Source organism: Catharus ustulatus, chromosome 3 (assembly GCF_009819885.2).
Source record: "Catharus ustulatus isolate bCatUst1 chromosome 3, bCatUst1.pri.v2, whole genome shotgun sequence".
Lineage (NCBI taxonomy): Eukaryota > Metazoa > Chordata > Aves > Passeriformes > Turdidae > Catharus > Catharus ustulatus.
Genome location: NC_046223.1, coordinates 9,187,993 through 9,209,889, shown reverse-complemented (window position 1 = coordinate 9,209,889; position 21,897 = coordinate 9,187,993). Strand labels below are relative to the sequence as shown.

At 41.2% G+C, this 21,897-nt stretch overlaps 1 protein-coding gene across 1 annotated transcript in view; it reads right to left on the bottom strand.

The window, feature by feature from the left end:
• Positions 1–13,788, bottom strand: part of PCSK2 (proprotein convertase subtilisin/kexin type 2) — a 113,353-nt gene extending 99,565 nt beyond the window's left edge. The window contains exon 1 of the mRNA XM_033054249.2: positions 13,295–13,788. Within this exon, the coding sequence (XP_032910140.1) occupies positions 13,295–13,717 (423 nt within the window). The 5' untranslated portion in view covers positions 13,718–13,788. The remainder of the gene's footprint in view (positions 1–13,294) is intronic.
• Positions 13,789–21,897: the final 8,109 nt, after the last annotated feature.

Here is a 21,897-nt window from a genome sequence, read left to right as displayed (position 1 = left end):
TGTTACTGTTATTTAGAACAGGGGTTACTCGGTAAGAACACAGCAACCCGGCTTTAAAAGTTCTATTACATCTTCTCAAGCCAGCAGTTTCCAACGGTTTCTGAAAAGTTTCCCCTCTCTCACAGCAAAATCTCTTTTCCTCTGCAAACAGTGTAAAGTCAAAAGTGATGTTCAAAGACTTTGTAGAATATATGACTTTGGATTTTATTTTACCCAAAAGGATAAAACAAAGCCTTTTGCCTAGTCCCTCTTGCGTGCAGCAAGAACAAGGTTAAACAGTCTCCTCAGTAGCACATGAGGTATTTAATAAAAACCTGGAAATAAATGAAAAAAACTGAACTGGTTGTGGACTGCTATTACACTTACCTCTCCAATCTGTCCATGTGGAATTAATCTGAATGTCCTGTACAATTCATGGCAAAAGAAAAAGAGGCCCTTTCAAAGTATGATTTATCTCACTTATCTGAGGTGATAAAATATTCAAATACAAGCAGAGCTGAGCTCCAGGAGCTTTTTCTCTCTGAAGTCTGTAAGAGAAGCACTGCTGTTCAGGTAGATCAAACCTGATGTTAAATGGCTATTGTCATATTCTCATGAGTTTTGTTGTTACATTACCCCACCCAGTGCTTCTAAACACTTAAAAAACACTGCTCCACTGGTTTGGTTACAAGTTCGCAGTGGAATTTGATCTGCAATTGAATTAATCACACAGGTGTAAGGTTTCACTGCATCTGTATCACTGCTAAGTTTGTCACCAAAGAGCTCCATCTGTAAGCACATAAAGTCATCCAAGTCATCTGTGACAATACTCTGGATTTGCTGATAGTTTTATCAGTGAGTTGGAGAAGTCATTTGGCACTTTAAAAATGGTTATTCTAGTTTATGGGAATGGATCTGTGCAACTTCAAGAATTTTATCTATTACTCCCCAGTAAATGTAAACATTATCAATTCTACCACATGCCCTGTTGAAAGCAGGATATTTCACAGATTTCGAGGAGAATGTGGTTGCTTATACACTAGCCCTCAAATTAGACTGTCTGGGTTATCCAGTTTGCAATTACCTGGAGTAGGTGATTATTATTGTTTGGTTGACAGGCTGAAGTGAAGGCTGAGCAATCATCATTATGTCCTCTCACATAAATGGTGGGGGGGTGTGTGTGTTTGTGTGTAGGAAGAGCACCTCAGTTAAGCCTTGGGCACCAGAAAAAATTCTGGAGTTCAGCACCAAAAGAGTCACTGGGAGCATCTACCAATTGTGTTGTCGTTTTTAGCAGCAACAAATGACTACTGCGAAAAGGAGACAACCTCTCCAATCATTCAGCTACACAACTCCATAACATCCTCACAAACAACAGATAAACATACACATCATTTAGAATAATTAAGTAAATATTATTTCATCAGAAGGTGAATCAATTAAATTTTCTTAAAGCAGATACATGTAACACAATTTTTTTTTTTTTTACACAAATTGGGAGAATTTTAGCATCCCATTAAAACAATAGTAAAACACCTCCAATCCCCTAAAAACAAAACAAAACAATAACAAAGGAACAAAACAAAATAAAATAAACACATACCAACCCAAACCACATTCCCCCCCAAACCTAAACAAACAAAAATAAGAAGAGAAGATGTGAGACATTACATAATGATTCGTGTCATTATAGAAATACACCATGAGATCAATATGAACAACAATACTGAATTCAAAGTAAAGCATGGACATGAGACACAGGAAAATGTAACAATTTCATTATATTTGTAAAAATCTCTTTGCTGTGCTTTTTAGGTTTATGTATTTTTTTACTTTACCACTATAATCATTAATTGTATCCACTTTTCATGTATAAGGAAACACAGGCTTGTGTGAACATAAACAGACTTGTCACTGCTGTTACCTGCTTGCTAGGAGGGCAACCTGACAACATGTTCGAGCCTTGTCCAGACCTAGTGGGGGCTTGTGGCCACTGCTGCTTGAGTCCTAGCCAACATGTTCAGGTTTGCTCAGATTTGAACCCCAGCACAGTGGGCATGTCACAGCCCACCAAGAAACTGCCTATGAAAAGGACAGTGACCAAAAGAGTAGGACAGACGTGTTGGCGGAGCGCAGACCCCCAACGTGCCCAGCGCTGCTTGCCTGCTCCTTATCAACGAACTGATAAATTGCCTTATTGATTGACCTACCCGATTTTAATGAGTAATTTATAACAAAGCCAAATAGAAATCAGACCCCAGACATTATTTAGAGACAGTTGGTCAGTACTTGACTCAGTCAATTAACATAACTCATTTAGTCTGAGGCAGTCAGTGCTGTAAGAATAAAGGGGGGAAGAGGACAGTAGTCCAAAAGAGGCTTTGCCAGTTCTACATTTTATTGACAACAATAAATAAAATTTTGGCTGTGCCTGTCTCCTGCTTGGAGAAATAGAGCTCCTCAGGGCATCCTGTCACTTTTTTGATGTTCTGCTGTGTTCTCATAGTATCTCTCAAGATGTTAATATCCTGTAAAAGTTTTCACACCTCAAACTACCTTCTCTCCAAGATCATTCAACCCACGACCATTTCCTTTACTATTTCCCTCTCTGTTCTTGCTTCATATGGTAGCAACTCTGCTCTAGGACAGAGCCAGAACTAAGTCTCCAGAGACATGAGTTTCAGTATCTTCTTATATTAGGAGAATCTTGGGCAATTAGAGTTGTAGTATTCTTGTTTCAGTTGCTACTCATGTAAAATGGCATACTTCTAAGTACTAGTTTAGTTATTTTATCTATTTATGGGATTCATTTAATTAATGGTTGCACAGCAGCATAGACTGATATAAAACTCTTAACTGTAAAATGCAAGTGCCATTGGAAACATACGTTAATGGTTACATCTACACACGTAATATATCTACATGCAATCAGGCACTTCCTTAGCAACAAGTATTAAATGATGCAATATATTTAAGCAATATAAGATGGAAATCTCTTCTTCCTATCAGTATATCTTCCTTAGAGAAAACTCATTAACATTTTGATTCAGATAGAGTCTGCGGATTTAAATGGCCATTATATGCTTCTGAGATAGTGCAATATTGTTGACAGCAATTAGCACTGCTTAAAAAAGGCCACTTTGCCTCACTCCTGATTTACAGCCCACGTCTCCTTTAAAGCATAACTAAACAGGTTGACTACTATTGTCACACAGGAACCTTGTGTCACATCAGCTCCAGAAACAGAGCTAAAAGCCATGAGCTAAAAAACAACATTAAGATGCAGTGCCCCAGACACAAATTACTGGTACATAAACCTCATGGATGAAGAAGGGGTAAGACATTGCTAAACACTTGAGATTCTGATTTTCAGTAAGGCACTTCAGCATTATTTTGAAGTCTATGTTCACATAACAAAATGGCTACATAATCACGTGTGCAAGTGCTCAGCTCATGCAGCATGTAAAACCAGTCAGGAACTCAAGCTTGAATGAAGTAGAGCTGTAAGAGTAACTCAGCAAAATTAGGTGGTTACTGACAAGAGTTACTCAAGAAGGCATAGAAGATGTAAATTACTCTAATGCAAGGATGCTAGCTCTTACTAACATTTTAAGAAGATCTGACTTCTTGCAATTCAAAACCTTTACTCTTCCCTTTTTACTCCGTGTCTGTTTAATGCTAGGCTGCCAAGCAAGAGCTGATAGACAGAAAGTGCTTCACAGAGAGGTTTCTGTTATTACACTGAAAAAGCCTTCCAGTTGCCAGAGAAGCAGTCAGTTCCTTGAGAAAAATATGTGCTTTAAGGGAGAGAAGCCGATGGGTAACATTCAGAAACAAAATTGTGATATTAAGGACAGGAGGGTCACACAGTTTCTTCTTTCATTTTTTAACATAAGATAGTAGGTTTGAGAAAAGCAGGGGAAGGAAGCTTCAAGCAAAACATTTTCAGCAGAGCCAAGGAAAAGAGAACATTTTGGAACACTGCTGGTTTTCTTATTTTTGTAAAGTTTCTTGATTCTGCTAGGAGGAAGTCACAGACAGTAATCCTCACAAGATCAAGTCAGAGGCAAATCTTTCACTCATGCCACCACAACCTGGAAAGAGCTCCTGTTGGGTCTTGACACAACAACGTAATGGTCACTTCACAACAAGGAGCAACTGCTCTGAGTAGGGTCAAGAGCTTTGTGGTAGACAGAAGACAAAGGATGACTTAAACCTAGCAATAACGATTAGAAAGGAAAGCAAACAGCAATACTATGTCTTACCCTTCCTCCCAGGACCTCCCCCACTGACCTTTCAGGCAGCTGTGAAATAAGTCTTTTATTGCCAATTAATAAATGATGGAAGTTTATTGCTGGCAGAAACCATTTTCTGTCCAGCATGTGCTTATATGTTATCTTGCTTCTACGACATTAGTCAAGCAAGGGTTTTAATTAATCACTCAGCATTTCAGCCTTTAGAGCCTGAAAAACTGGTTTCTCTAGCAAGGTATAATATAATTAACATGAATAATATAGGTTCAGTTAGAAAGGAGAAAAAAGGGATTTAAAGAGAAAAAAAAATCCACTTGTTTTTCTGACATGGTTCTATTCTGAACTATATCTTAATTGGAGGAGAAATTGAATGGTTTTACAGTTAAGAGATGAAAAGTATATTCGCCTGTGAAGTCTGGGGATTTAAATGGCATTATGAAAATTAAAATATGGAAATGCTGTCAAGATGATGGTGCCGTAATCCATGACCACCATTCCATCAATGTTAGCGGGCAATTCTTCCAAATCTGCAATGTGTTCCAGTTCTGATTTTTGATACTTCACCCAAACTGTCTGAACTGACAGTTCCACTTTACAGCTGGCTCAAAATAATTTGTAAACAGTTAAATTCAGTTGAAACACAGCTCTAAAATTAATCAATACAGGGAAGCATCCTATGGGACTGATGGGAATCTGACAGTCATGGTTATATCTAATTCACCATATCTTGGCTGCAGCTAAAAGCCTTTAAAAAAGAAGCTCTTGCTGCACTTTGTGTTGCACAGTAGGTGGCAGAGACAGTACTAATCCACAGAGCAGATTTCAGAATCCCACTCCTCTGTTTCACTGGCTTTTCATAAAGAATGAGCAGGTAAAATGAAGGACCCTCTGTTATCAGGAAAAGAGAGGCTATATTCCATCTCTTTTACTACCCATTGTCTTAGGTTACAGTATAAAGATGCATCCAAAATTATGTATTCTATCTGCTGAACCAGGTGGGGCACTGATTCTTATCTCTGTGGGAGACATCCTCTGCTAATGGGCCATCTGTTAAAAACCAGGTGGGGCAATGTTCTTTATCTTTTCCACTACCCATCCTTCCTTCAAGAAAATATCTTCTGTTAATGGGCCATTGAGTCCCACTGCATGACTGATAAAATTACATAATCCCAATATGAGATGCTCCACCCAGGGGGAGGAGTCAAACATTTCCTACATAAATAAAAACTGAAATTTGGAACACTAAGGCAGCCCTTACCCACCGGTTTCCAGAGGACAAGCGCTACCAGACCTTTCTACAGAATCACTACTTCAACAAGACCACTTCATCTAGACTGCTACTACCACCCCAACCTAAGGTGTCAGGTTGTATTCTGACTCAGTCAGTAGTTTTTCTTTTGTACTATTGAATGTATTTTATTTTTCTCTTTTTTTCCTATTAAATTGTATTTCTGACTTAGAGTCTCTTACTGGTTTTGCTTTCAAACCATTATAATCATATAAAGAAGAAATTTACCTCTTTGGCTTTAGTTTGGTATCCAACAATTATCTGAAGCAGCAAATTTCTCTGCTTGATAATAATAATATTTAAATATATATTTGCTGGGTTTCAGGTTTTCACAGATTGGTTCTTCGGAGAAAGCCATTCTGACACATTACCATCTTATTCACCTGGTAAGCAAATAATCTAGTTCAGTCATGAGTATCTGGGACACATTTGCCAACTGTTTTGATGTAAACACAGAGGTCACTATTTCCATTTGCTTTTTGTGGACAAAGTAGTTAAAAATAGAACATTTCTGTGGATGATACAATTCCTCCAAAGCCATCTTCCCCTGGCCCCTGGAACTTACTATAACAGATAAGGTCTCCTAGATACCAAGGCTGAGCCAAATTCCTTAAGAATTTCGTCACTCATCTTAACACCTTAAAAGATAATTGGTTAGAAATTAGTCTGTGTAATTGGTCAGTTCACCTTTAGAACTTTTGACTTAGATTGGATGCTGTTCTTTGTATAAACTTTTTATTGGCTGTAGTTTGAATCCCCCTTGAACCTATAAATATGATGTCTCCCCTTTGTCTCTGAGAGAATCCTGCTTGACCACCCTACGCATGAAATAAAAATTCTCGTGGAATGCATCAAGTAAGGCCTCCGGTCTTTCTCTGCTGGCTAATGTAAGCTCCTGAGAGATGGCTGATCGATATTAGCACTCTCAAGTCCTGGTAAAACAACTACCAGAGATAAAAAGAAAGCTTACACATTTCCACAGAAGTTTTGTTTGAGAATACAAGGTAATACAAGACAGTGTCCCAGTTCCCTCTTTGCGAAAAATCTATCACCACCCAATTTATTTATTTATAATCACAGTGTATAAATGGAGAGCGGCCAAGCTCGTAATTTCATTTTTAAGTCCAGGCTCCTGATACTTGCTGAACATAGCCAGCACAGCTGAGTTACACTGCTGAGCTACTGTCATAAATCTATGACCAAACTATATTTCACATTGTGTGATAAACTTGTGTCATGGCCACTCAGAATTTCACGCTGTACACACCAAATTTAGCTCTCTGGAACAGTGCTTTCTGTTTCAAAACACAGCCTGAGCCTGCTGAACTGAAATTAAATCTCCATTTCAGTAGCATAGGGTTTGCTTTTTCAGTGAACTCCTGAGAGTTAAGTGCAGAGCTCACCTTGACTTACAAGAGCAACACACTAGACTTTGACGAATACTTGAGCAGTTCAGCTTCCCCCCGCCAGAGGCCGTGGATAGATGGAAGTGTTGGGCTGCTTACTGCAGTATTTATAGCCATCATGCAGCAGCATCCTGCAGAGACCTGACCCATTTAATTATCTGAAAAAGTTGGAAGGGGAAAAAAAGAAAAAACAACATGGTTCCTGACGACTGGAATAACACTGCAGGACAAAGGTAAATTTTACATCTATTAACAGCACTGGATTTGCTACTACTGCTCACACAGAAACTATCCACCCATTCTGTGGGCCAGAGCCACACAAAAGGGTTTCCCAGCTATAATATTTTAGTAAGAACTGGCAGAATTTATCATTCATTTAACAATTTGGCTTGACTTCCAGCTCAGAAAATTTTCTGTCCATTTCTGGAAATGGACATTTCTCAGAACTTACTAATAGAAACTATCTACCAGATAAATTCTACCTATGTTTTGGAAATACTTTCCAACTGCTTTATTACAAGTGTTTGAGACTTGAGTTGCATGTATCAATTTTAATTGAACAAGTTCATAGATGGATGAGGTTAAGGGTCACATGCAAACTTCTTTTTAGCTACACTAAGCAGTAACTATTACCAGCATAACTATTCCAGGAAGTCTAGAAGCTCTTATGTTGTTGTTTTTACTTGGTTTTGTTTGTTTTATTGAAATCAAAATGGTCTTACTGTTAAAAGCTCCAGTGGAAATTAAATTTCTGGTAATATTGTTCTGACTTGGAATGAGTTAAACATTTAAGTACACCTACACTGACAGTAACAGCACTGCAATTGGGTTTGTTTCCGCACTTTATTTTCCTAAGAGTTGGTAGGGTCTTATATCTTGTAACCTGTCATGTTTTGTGAAGAAGATAGAAGGCTATCTTTCATTTTCACACAACAATTGGATTTTCAAAAAGATAACACAAATTCAAACACCTCTGTCCTTTTCTGAAGGAGTCAAGCAGGAGACTCAGTCTCTGGGACTATTTGCCTGCTAATAAACAAATGCCAAGGATGCCACGGGACCTCAGAAGGAAGCATTTCAAGTTGCGAGTGAATTGATAATTTCTTTAGGTCTAAGACATCAATCTGTATTTGAACTCCTGAACTAAAACAAACTGCCCTCCCTCATTTGCAGTACCCTAAACCATCTGGGTCTGGTTAGGCATGACAATACGATCTGTCCATCCAGCCTCATGCAAAAACCCAAGTCTTCAAAGCAAGGGACTCTTGCAATAGACAGGTATCCTTTTGCTGCACAGCTCTGCAGATGAAGGTCAGGGGACAGATTCAATTCTGGGTACGTTAACAGCTACAGAGGTTCATATTGCCTCTCAGTAATGGCCCTCAGACTGCTTTCACCATCTGAAAAGCCTCCCTAGAAGAATGAGAGCTTTAAGTAGAACCACAGACAGCGCTACAGCATGAGATCCCAAAGGTCAAACATATACAGACAACTCATATATCCATATGTTGCAGAGCCTAGGAATAGTCTGAAAAATTCAGAAAGCTAACTGGGTAGAAGGAAGGAGACTCCAGACTGACAGGCACTCTGGGCTAGATGGCAGGCGACAGGCTAGTATACAGCATGTTTAGTCCTGATATGCTGGGATCACAGCACTCAGGGAATGCTGTCCACTTCTTACATGTCTTCTCCTTAACACTGGCAAAACTAAACATAATGTAAATGAAAAGCAATAATTGCACATTCTCCATTGGACTGCAGCATCAAAACAAAACAAGTGAAAAAAAGAACTGCACTTGTGATGGAGTTCCTGGGTCTCTACCACATGTTCTATTTTGTAAATAGGTCCAAACAATACGGAATAAATAAAATTATAAATGTGACAGCTTTATAAACAGCCAGAATTCCATAAGTCTCTCTTTACTGAAATGTTGTTCAGGAAACAAAGCAAAAATCTGTAAAGGCAAGGTTTAATCTGCATGTTTTGCCAAGAAACAACTACACCACATATTTAAAACATTAATGGAGCAATTACAGTCAGGATCTACAGTAGGGGAGACTGACCTTATTGTTTTACACTCAAACAAGTGTAAAATCTGACAAGACAATTAGTTTATAGGTCAAACAGAACACTCACCACCAACAAACAGTTTGAGTCTCTGGTAGAGAAGGATCTTTACAGAAACTCGGTTAGGGATGTGCTCGAACCTGTGGTTTACAGATCTTCTCGATAATTTACAGCTTTTATGTGCATAATTGATTACATTTAAGTAACAGGGATTTATTTACTCCTGGAGCTGTTTATGCATCCAAGGCAGAACACAAAGCATTCAAAGCACTAAAAAAAAAAGGGAAGGCAAAAACCTATTTTCCAGATTTAGAGGTTGATCAGCACAGGAGGGCATTGTAAGGTTTACTATGTGCATCCCAGGTGAAATGTTCAGAATCCCTGACAGAAATCCCAGCAAAGTGCTCCCAAGGCTGCAACTTATTCTGCTTCTTGGTCTGCCTTCTACATCACATCAACTCCTACCTCACGGGGTCCCAGTCTAAATGCAGGAAAATGGGTTGCTGCAGTAAGAAATATAGCTTCTTTGTCTGTTAAGTTTTGCTTTTGGTAAGTCTGTATTTATGCAATGTAAAGGAAAAAAAAGCCAAGAAAACCTGAATGCTCACAGTGTTTCATCAAGAAATTACTGGTTGGTTCCACAAAGTCTAGTCTTCAACCAGCAGCCTCCCTAGCAAAAAACAGGAAGCAAAGAAGTCACAGCTGTAAGAGGTAGACTGAGTTTTGCAAGATTTAGAGGGATAAAGGATAAGGTGATAAAACGCAGAAAAAATACATCAGCTTTAGGCAACATAAACATAAAATTCTACATGTTTTCAAGTCCAGATTTTCTTATTTTAAAATCTGAGGCCACTGAATGTGAATTATTTAAAACCCTTCACCTCAATGCTATTAGAAGCAGAATATTTAGACTTTTAGTTATGGTGGCATTTTGTGGATTGTCTCAGTCTTGCTGTTGTTGATGAAATGGAAAGAGATGTCTAAACTCTGATCTCCAAATAGAAGATGTTTGTAAATGCATCTTCCAAACTCTCCTTGTTAGAAATTGAGAATTGCCAGGCAAGGACAGAAAGCAGCTTTTTTCAGCCTGCATAAAGAAATGTATTCTGGTGACAACCATGCCAAGAGGCAAATAAATCAAATGGGGGGAAAAAATCCAATTGAAACCAAAAACTTGTTCTTTTTGCAGTTCTTACAATATTAGGTAGCATTCTCACAACTCCTGAATGCTCAAAGACGGTAAGACCAACCATTTTAAGAAAAAATATGCTTTATCACAGCATCTGTTTCACCAGAAATACATAGAATCAATTTTAGCAGGTAAAAATGGATTGAAAAATTGTGAATATTAAAAAAAAAATCTAAGAGCACAATCAGCATTACAAAGATGTCTGTATTCAGGATTAATTCAGGGAATACTAAAGAAAAACTGACTACTGGTTTTGACACATTAGGATCCTAGACCTAAACAAAAGCATCTGTTTATGTAAGCACCAAGCCCTTCTTAATCAATTCATCAAGCACTGAATTTAAAGCACACATTTAGCCTACCTGACATCTTGTAGTGGTCTCAGAATGATGGTAGGAAACATGGCCAAAGAATCAATTAGAGAGCACATCATGCAGTCCATAACATTTATCCTAAAGGCAATGCTTTCTCATGCATTTCTACAGAAATCTGCTGTTAAGTAAAGGTAATATGCACTTGCTCAGAGATTGCTTGTTATTGGGGAAAAAAACATGTGCACTAAAAATACATAATTTAAAAAACAGCTCCCATAAAGTCATGTTAAAAGAGATCTGTGATACCCTAACAAGCACAAAATAAATCTCTCATACATGTCTTAAATTCACACATAAGTAAAAGAGGAATCTGCTCTTGTGTTCCTACTGGGAAAATCCCTGCACTGAAATAAAGGTGATTATTTTCAGACCACGGCTCTTCTCCAGTATGAGTAAAGTTAACTGCATTAGCTCTAAGAAAATAACTCAATATATCATCTAAACAGCATTTGTCATTTAAGTATCTGAAAGATCACTTCTCTTTGTGATGTAATTGGGAGAGTGGTGCTGGTATTTTTTGAATACTTCATTAGACAGTATATCTACATATGTACACAGAGTACTTTCCCTCGAGAGTTTCCCACTAACAGCCCTGTGTTTCTCTACATATGGCCACATTCAACCTCCTGCACTGTTGACATCACCATGAAAGCTGAGTCTGCAGACTGTAGGCTGCTAGACAAGCCCGATGACAGCAAAACACCCAGGAGATTCTTAAACAGTACGGAAGAGCCACCGGCATAAATGTCACAAGCTTCTATTAGTGGCCAATTATCATCACCCAAAGCCCGTTAAAAATAGAGATTGTCATCAACCTCTCACAGACTATCCTCCAACACATCCAATAAAGTATCAAATCCTACCAACTTTTCCTTTTCCCTAAAATTACTGCCTTGCAGAAAGCAGAGTGCTATTTCCTCTTACAGTTGGGGAGGAGGGATGGGAAGCTTAGTAGCTTTTCAGTGATTGGGGTAGTACAACGCAGAAAACTCGAGACAGTACATACTGAGTACAGGACCCACTGCAACCACCTGCTACCCCACACCATGAGCATACACCAACGCACCACAGCTCTGCTGGGCTTCATTCCTAGAGACATCTGTGTCCACAGCCCCTGCGTGGCTTGTCCTGGAAAGCAGGTACTCTCTTGTCTTGCACACCCGAGGGACTTCCCTCCAGCTCTTCTCAGATGATCTACAAGGCTGATTTCCATGAAGAAGCTGTATGTCTCCTAATGGGGCCAAGGAGTCTTGGGGAGAAGCATGGTACAGGGGAGAAGATTATAACAGCCCAGAAGCTGCATTTCTCCATCCTACAAAATCCTCTCTCTCTCTGTCTCTTCCCCACTTGGACCACAGGATCATTGAAAGCATCTAGCAAAAATCATAAGAAATTGAGTGACGCAGGAATGTACCCTCCTATCCTCACAAGGCCTTATCAATCAGATAATCCCAGGACAGGAGGAAGGGAGCACAATCAGGAAGAGACTACAAGGGGAAAACTGTTGACCAAAAAGCTGTATCTAAATCTCATATAACAATACCTAATCCCCACAATGAATCCTTTCCCAAATGTATCAGCAGCCCAGCTCTGTCACTATCACGACAAGGCTGTGAGCCTAAAACAAAAGCATCTTATCAGAGCACAAATTAGCTGTGGTCACAGCAACAATGATCTTGTCCTTATTTCTCTAATAAGCTCCCACTGGAGTTGAAACGAGGCAACCTGAGGGAGTCTCACTTGACACGCTTTTTTAATTTTTATTTTTAAATCGAGGTTTAAAGCCATTTTATCCATTCAAGTTCAGGGTGCTATTATCATTCATTTCCTTGGATGTAGGACCAGGCTGTCATTGCATAACTGCCAGGAAAAGAAAAAAAACAAACAAGCATCAGGAACACTCACAGCCCACTTTCCTTTTGCACTCCTCCAAGCAAGTCTGCCAGGAACTGTATTGACCAGGGCACTCTTATCAGCCTCTCCCTGTTTTCACCCCAGGTCTTACTGTACCCTAAAATATTTAGAGGTCTAATTATTATTTGAATGGGAGAGATTTCTAGCAGAGATGGACACTCTAGAAGCCTGGAGGGAACCTGCCACTCTGGCTACGTTTGATTTCCCAGGACCTCAGGAGCAAAAAACAGCCTCCAATGGCACTTGAAGTTTCCCAGCTTACACACATTAGCGAAAAGCATTAATTGCTTATCATGGGGTCACCCTATTTCTCTAGGACAATAATAGGGATATTAAGAAGCCACCAGCATAAAAAATTGAGTGACAAAACCTCTGGGAAATCTATTTAAACTGTGTGCAGGCTTCTCCATGGAGATAAGGCTTTCATTTTCTCGCAGGTGCTCCGAGCCGTTCCAGTCGCGCGCAGACAGCCCTAGGTGGCAGCCCCAGCCCCGCAGGATGGGAGCTCCTCCATGGCAGGATGTTTACATAGTAAGTCAAAAGGCACCGAGTTACCATGTGGGAAACTCCGCTCTCCCTCCAGTCCAAGATAACCACCCTGCTGCGCCAATGCCGAGAAACACTTTCAATGGCTCTTGGCACTGCTATTCCTCAAATTCCCTCGGAAGCGGGAATTAACGCGATCCCTTCCCGCAGGTGAGCAGCGGGTAGAACCGCGCCGAGGCCACCTCCGCGTCGCCGGCACGCCCACGGCACGGCACCACAAGCCCCGAGTCCAAGGTGAATAACACCGCAGCGCTCCGACCCTGCTCGGGGGGCTTACCTTCCGTACCCCAACGAAGCCGTGCTCCGCCGCTACCCGCTCGGCCTCCGCCGGGCCCCCGCCGTGCAGCTCCACCAAGAAATGGTTGGTGTAGACGGCTCCGCGGGCCGGGGCGCCGAGGAAGTGCAGGAGGAGGAGGAGGAGAAGGAGGAGAAGGGCCCGGAGCAGCGGCGGCCCCGGCGGCATGGCCCCGCGTTGCGCGCCGGCGGAGGCAGCCCGCCGGGCGGGCGGGCGAGAGGGGAAGCGCCCAAAAGACGGGAGGGGAGGAGGGTGGGGGAAAAAATTAAACCAAACGAGAGTGGCAGAGGCAAGAGGAAAGCAGCGCAGAGAGGACCGGCCGGGCGGTGCGGATGTGTGTTCCACGGCGGCCGAGGGGCAGCACCATCCGAGAGGGAGGGGGGGACGCGCCACGCTGCCAATCATGGGCGAGGGGGGAGCATCGCCTCGGTCCCACCGCTCCCGGAGCACTCCCCACGGCTCCCCAACACCCCACCCACGCCTCACTCCCACCTTCCACAGTCCTGCCCCTACAAAGCCGCACCCCCCGGCTGCACCCGTGCAGCATATATCATCTCTCTCCTATCGCCAGCTGAACGGTGCTCTAATATCTCCGGTTGCTCTTCCCGAAGGGCTGAGGGGGATGGTCGCCGAGGAGAGGCAGACACCCCGAAGCTGAAGCCTATATAGGGCTCCCCATACACGGGTGACTGTAGGGATAGGAGAAGGAAAGACTTTGGCGAGACCCTCACCGCCGGAGCCAGCACCCAAATTCTCTATTCGACACAGTGAACCCAAAATAGCTGGAGTTCCCCCCAAACGTCCCGTTCTATCTGGAGCCCTGCACCAGCTGCTCACAGTCCCGTCAGCAACCTGTCCTTTACCCCTCTTTTTACAAAAACCAAGGAACAGGGAGATTGTTAAGCAGTGGTAGGGCAAAGCCAGGGAAAAGCTTCAGACCCGGGGCTCCCCACTCTGCACTGGACTCCCCGTTCATATTATTGCCAAGATGCTCAGGAGCACACAGGTGTCCAGGCTCCTTGAGCAATCCTCAAACAGTTTGCAGGGGATGACAGGTAGGAAAGTACCTGGGCCTTCCCTGCACTGAGACAGCCAAGGACTGAGCATTCCATGCACTGATGGGATTGCAGAGGTAGCAGCACCTAAAAAGAATGGGAGCTCGGTTCTGTAAGTAATCTGCCATCTGCAAAACTATGAACAGCACAGATTACAAAACTTAATGGCAAAGTATAGTTTAGCTTTTTCCCACAGATGCATCTGTTAATCTGTCATACCAAAGGTAAATCCTTTGATGGATCCCTGAACGACCCACTGGGAAAGACTTGGGAGACAGAAAGCACAATCATCTTTAAAACAAACAAAATTATAGATTTACTGTAATCTTTCCTGAAAATGGTCAAATGAACTACAGATATTAAATAAATCAGGGAAAACAAGGGGAAACATCAAAAATCACAAACAAGACTCTTCTTCCATTATCCTAAAATGCTTTAGAAAATTATCATTATGAATCTCAATGAGCATTGGTTTGTCATGACAAATTATTGGTTTCCTTCCTCTGGATAAAAGAAATCCCTATTCAAACAGAAAGGAAATGGCATCTTGAAGCCTAATTCAAAGCCCAGTTACATCAACAGAAGTGTTGCAAATGAATAACTGATGTTGAAAAAGTATCAAACGTGAGGGAAAGGTAAAACATGAGAAATGGCACAGTAGAGAAGGAAAACAGCTTTGCAGTCTCGTTAAGAGATTAGTATTAGTGTTGGTAGAGTTCAGCTTTTAGATGTGTGTTCTAAGAAGAGAAAGTTATTAAAAACAACTTTGTATATTATTTCTTTAAACCAAATTGTTTGTTTTCATCAATAGTCAGCAACACCTCTCCCTACAATGTCTTTCCAGTATTAAAACATTTCCAGGTAACTTGGGGCCTGTGAGCTCCTGGATTAGTAATACCTATGGGTGACTGCTTGATAGCCAATTGAGGCCCTACTGGTTTCTGCTCACAGCTGTTCCTTGGGATCAGAAACAAAAGGAAAACAAAAGTAGGGGAAAGGTCTTTTCTCCATTTTAAATTTCTGTATATAGGTTTTTCTTTTCCCAGAGGTCTTCTCTCAACTGACACACCTCTTTTTATTGCCAGTCCATAGAAAGAGAAGCATCAGTAACAAAGGCAATAGAGCAGCCCTCCTGGCTCCCTCTAACCAGCAAGGCAAGATCGTGCACATATTCAGATAACACAGGTCTGGGTGAGGGATGTGACTAAATCAATTGCTGTGCATATTCTGACAGCCCAAACTGCCTGTCAGTACTGCTCTGCATGCTGGTGCCACTAAAGGGGCATTGCCAACAAGGGAGCATCCCCTGTCTATAGCTTGTAAACCTTACAGTGAAAAGATCTGATGGCTTTGTCTATATGATGTTAAAAATAATAAAATTTTTTAAAGGATGAGTTTAGGGAAGACTGGTTTAAATAGTAAAATCTAAACACCAAGAAGAGAAAACTATCAAAGCACCAATTTAAATAAAAACAGTCATTGTGTTGATAACTACAGAAGTTTAAGACTAGACAGGACCACTGGGATTTCTAAACTAGTATTTTATGTTAACTGTAGGGCTTATTGGTATTAATTCTTGCATCTGGTCTGTATTCCTTTTCTCGCTTAACATACAAATGTTGAATTAACAATCAAGACTGACCTATTACAGCCACTGGGGAAATGTTCCAATGACTACTTACAGTCATTTGTAAAAAGTTGTATCTCTGCCTCTTTCTAAAATGCTGGTCAGTCCTACATTGACTTCTGGGTTTTGTTCTTATTATGATTTTTTTTCATGCTGAACTATTATTTTCTCCCAGATGAGTTTTAAGATTGAGAGGCTAGACATAGAGTTAACATAGACATTCCCTTAAATGTCTTCCTGTAAGGCATATTTTCTATTCAATCATTCCCAAAATATTTTCACTCCTTGAATTGTGAACTGTAGCTTCATCAGATATTTTTTTCAGCAGAGGTCAGGCCAGTGTTAAATGAATGTTACATCACAATTCTACTCTTACTGGGTACCCAGTCTTTCACCAGTTGAGGATTCCATTCAACCTCTGTGCTGCTGAGTCTCCCTGATGTGCAGCATTGTTAATGTTGACTCGCAGACCTCTCATCCTCCCTGAGCCCTCTTCAGGCCTGCTGCTCTCTAGGACAGTTTCTTGTATCCTGCATTTGTATACCTAGATATTTATTACTCTACTTGGTCAAAATACATCTATTTTACCTGCATGGAGCTTTCCAAAGCTTTCTAAAGTGCAGAGATCACTTCAGCACTAATCTCTTTTATTCTTTATGGCTTTCTTCTTTAACCTACTCACTCTATTAATAATGAGATTATATTGATGTACTGGATTAGCAAGATTTTACAGAGATAATTTCTTGGCCCCAGCCCTTTGGAACCTCTACAGAATCAAATCAACTTCAGCAATGATTCCCAGTTTGTAATTATACTTAAGAGCCTAGCATTTATTCAGTTTCCAGTCTGTGCCATAAAGGCCACTTTGATTTTTGTATCCTGTTTATTTACTCACGTGTCACACAATATAAAGGGTCTCCCAGACACAAACAATGCCATAGATACAATGAATCAAAAAAACTACAATTTTTTTCAATTTCATCAGGTAGTCCAGTAAAAGAGACTAAGGTTCTCCCATAAATTCTGGCTTGTCTAACAGAAGGCAAATAAACAACAATACTAGCTTTTCCAGTGAAAACTACAACAGTGCTTAAGAAAAAAAGATATCAAATTAGTTTTAAAATTCCAAATGGATTACTGACTATATTTTTAAACAACCATTAAATTACTACAATTATTTTACAACATGTAATTGGCTTTCTCTATGAGGTCAATGAAATACTAACTTTACAGGAGATGTTTCTTTCCCTGGGGGCTGCACAGGATGGTGCCATGCCAAGAGATCAGTATGTCAGAGGGAGTTGCAAGAGCTCATTTCCTTGCAGTGGAAGTAAACAGAATCCTAGGTCCATTGCTTTCATCTTTAATCATTCATCCTAGCAGATGCATGAACAGTAGTATTCTGAAGAGCTGGAAATAGAATATTGCAATAATTAAATTTCATGTTATGAGAGAACAAAACACATAAGCATCTTTTGGCACAACTCCAAGTCTCCCTTAAACCTATCTTTCTGAAGCTGTGAAGTGAGCATACATGCTTTAAGTAGATTCTGGAGCAGGGTCAAAGATAATACCTACGTTAAGGGGAACAGAAATGGGATTAAAAAGACTTGAGAAGAGATTTCCAAAAAAGGAATAGTTAAAAGGCCACAGCTGAAAGAAAGTGAAATAGTATAATTTCACAATTTTTTTTAGGACAGGGAATAAACAGACCTACATGAATAAAAGCAAGAACTGCAGAATATAGAGGAATAAAAAGCTGACAGTAATTTCACGAATACAAGCCGCACTGTTTTGACCAAAATTTTGCTCCCATACCGGGAATGCGGCTAATATTCAGGTGCGGCCAATATGTGAAAAGTTTTCTGACATTTTCAACCCTGGGAGTGCAAACCAAGTCAGTGCAAACTGCAAAGTCGAGCTCCTGCCGGTAAAACCCTGCATTTACGAGGTTGTTACAAATTGATACTCTGTTGCGCGGCGGGTGGAGCTGCTCTGTGCAGGCAGCACAGGGGGTGGGGAAGGTGGGGCAGCTCTCTCCTGCTGGCCCCATGGCTCGGGGGAAGGCGGGCAGCTCTCTCCGCTTGGCCCCGTGGCTCGGGGGAAGGCGGGCAGCTCTCTCCTGCTGGCCCTACAGCTCGGGGCAAGCAGGGGCAGCTCTCTCCTGCTGGCCCTGCAGCTCGGGGGAAGCAGGGGCAGCTCTCTCCTGCTTGGCCCCGCGACTCGGAGGAGGCAGGGGTTCTCTCCTGCTTGGCCCCGTGGCTCGGGGGGAAGGCGGGGCAGCTCTCTCCGCTTGGCCCCGCAGCTCGGGAGGCTCCCGTCCCCGTGTGCCGCCGCCGCCGCAGGAGCAGGCAGGCTACATCCCCGACTCCCATCGCTGCCGCGGGTGCCGGCGGGCTCTGTGTCCCCCCTGCCACCGCGGGGCAGCGCCGGGCAGGGGTGACCGAGCCCAGCGGTGGCAGCGGCCGGCCCCGAGCATCCCCGCCGAGCGGCAGCGCCTAGCTGGGCCACCCAGCCCTGTCGGCAGCCCCGAGCCCTCATGGCCCGAGCTGAGACAGTAAACCCCGCCCTGCCGCCGTTCTGTTACTATTTGGCAACTTTGTTGCACACGGGTCCTCGCTGCGAACACAGAGCGGCTTATACTCGGGTGCAGCTTATTTATGGACAAAAAACAAAATGTTTGCCAACACCCGGCGATGTGGCTTATACTCAGTGCGGCTTGTATTCCTGAATTTACTGTATATTGTCTGTGTATCAAGAACACACTGTATAACTGAATATTCAGAATTAAAAGAATGGAGTGAAATGCTATGAGGAAATGCCATAGAAGTTGAGCTGAAAAATCCCCTACTGAGTTGGCCCACTACAGCTACAAGATCAAAGCCACTTCAGGATTCTAGAAGCTGTCCAACAGTATGTCTGTTTCTCAGCATTGCTGTGGATCATCTTATGACAGTGTATAAAAGCAAGTTTTAATTGGTTTGTTTTGATAATGAGCAGCATAGGTATGAGCAATGCAAAGCGAAAACCATGGTAAATGAATTCAGAGAGCACAGCTACCATCCGCTTTGGGCTATATGGTAATCAACCATGACTGTCTTAAAGACGATTTTTCTAAAACACATCTTGGACATTTTAATACAATGATGAAAAGATGTATGTATGAGTGACTGCAGCAAAGCCAAGCATGACGAAGCCAAGCAACAGAAGTGTTTCTGTGTGGAGATTCTAGATTAAAGAGCTTGGGATACATTTTTCTTAGATGACTTCAAGACGATTTTCTGTATTTAAAAATACTTCCCTGACCATTTTAATTGTTTCATACTATCAAAATATTTTACTACTGTTACACATATATTGACAATGGCAGCATTATTTATAGGCACAAGGCTCATGATCTGTTGCATGTTATGTTAAATGTTGTTACTGAAGAGAGAGGGCTAGAGCAGGGACTCCTATATCTCAGATATGTGAGCCTGGGAAGGTTAGCAGTCACCAGGCACAGGAATATTGACCAAGGATAAAATATTTTGTGCCATCACCACATGAAACTGCATGGATCTTTCAGAGTTAAAAGACATTTGGAAACTGGGAGCCTATTCCACAGCTTCTAGTTATATAAACTTTAAGTTGCAGGCAGAATCTTTTCAATATAAGTTTATCTGTGCAAGTGTCATGCTGCCAAGTATCAGGGTCAACATGTACTAATTTAGTGATAATGCAGATAGCAAAGAGTGTAGTTTTCAGCATCCATTGCCTGCAGGCCAGCAAGGCTGTGCAAAGAGAACAGAAGGAAAAGAGTAATTACCTCTTCAAGCAGTTTGGGTATTCTTTGATTTATTGCAACATGATACCTGACAGGGAAGTGAAAACTATTGAGATAACCAGTGAGCGTCATCTCCTATACTTACAGTAATTTCACGATTATAAGCCAAACTATTTTGACTAAAATTTTGGTTCGAACCCGGAAGTGCAGCTTATACTCTGGAGCGGCCAATATATGAATGAAGTTCAGAAATTTACCAACCCGGAAGTGCGAGCTCACAGCAGCCCCAAGCCGAGCTGAAGCCCACCCGGCCTTGGCTGTGGTGAGGCAGCCCCGCGCCGAGCCCGCACGGCCCCAAGCTGAGCCAGTAAACCCCACAATCCCGTGATTCTGTTACTAATTTGCGACTTTTGTGAAAGTTGCACCTGGATCCTTGCTGCGGATGAAAGTGTGGCTTATAATCCAGTGCAGCTTATATATGGACAAAGAATGAAACGTTGCCAACACCCGGAAGTGCGGCTTATAATAAGGTGCGGCTTATAATCGTAAAATTACTGTACTTAATGAGGGTACAATCCAAAATCAACAGAGAGAGGTAGCTTAGTGGTAAAATATAAATTTACAAAACAGAAGAATAAAGCCCTTGAAAGAAGGTTTGAAGTTAGGTCCATGCTGAAAGCCTCAGGAGACTATAACATGTACATGTCTATTTGCTAAATAAGGATATGATTATCCATGCAACAGAAGTTATTTCCTGTATCCAACTCTTAGCCGCTGTTTAATATCCACATACACAAATGTTCAGCTTAGGCAGCTGTAGCAAAGAGGTACTAAATGTAATGAAAATATGTGGTTCATTTATTTTAAAAGTACATGCTTGCCACTTTTGCCAGACTTGTTTGCTTTTTCTGCTGTTGAGTCTTTGCTGAAGACAGTCTGTCTGGAAAAATAATGTCTGGGCAAATGATCCTAGAGAACTAGAATTGCTCAACAGAAGCAGTTTGGAGCAGATGGTCTCAGTGAGATTTTAGAAGATTAACAATGGGTGAGAGAAAGCTTCTAAGCAAGACCTGGAAATACTAGCATTTAAAAAAAGCCAAAACAAAACCAAAAGCTAACAACAGACTTAGGGAAAATGGTACAAGAAATCCAAGGTAAAAAAATGTCTGTTGACCATGGGAATGTTTGAGTGAAGGAAAATTCTGGATATGTGGAGTTAGGGATAGAGATCACGCATTGGAAAAAATAAGATTGAAAGTGGCATTCAAAACAAACATAAAAAGATCCAGAAAGCTGATTTCCAAGAAGTCTTTCCACACAGGTGATGGAAGTTTCATCAATTACTATCTTATCTAACTTTGTTTTGGGAAGGCTCCAACTGTGTCTCAAATAAATTACAGAAAGGCTGAGAAATAAAATGCAGTAAATACAGTTTGTTCAACTTTCTGGAACTTTTTGCAACGCTTCACCTCCTTGCCAGAGAGGAATGGGTGACAACATATAGGTGGGGCATAAATAGTAATGAGCTCTTCAGCTTTGGTAGCACACTAATAGTGAATATTTGGCTCAAACAACAAAACAAACCAGCTGTCCCCAAAAATGCAATTTATTGCAATCATAACTCACAGGTGGTGTTGACAGTTCCATGACAATTTTTGGGGTGTTTGATTACTAATAAAAAAATGTTGAAAAATCTTGTGTTTACTGTTTCCTTTTAATTTTAGACTTCATTCATTCAAACATGTTATTCTTCCCGCAGAAGATTTGATAAATTTTATCTTAGCAGAATCTCAGGCTTTGCTTCCAACCAAAAATAAAAACTCAGAAGAAAATCCATATTCCATTTTTTAGTACTTGATTTTAAAGAAAAACCAAGAGGAATAATCACAGAAAAGTGACTTATTAAGGCAAGACGGAAAATAAAACAAGAAGTTGTCCCCATCTGAGCTAAAAGCTGTCTATGAACAGACTTAATTTTACGTTCATAAATTAGAGATGTAGCACCATACATTCAGATAAACATAGGTTTCTTTCAAGTTAATCTCTGACATTTCAAGTTTGTAAAAGGCAAAATAAACTCTTCCACTACTAATTTTGTTCTACTTGTTGATAGGAAAATAAACATATTACAACTTCT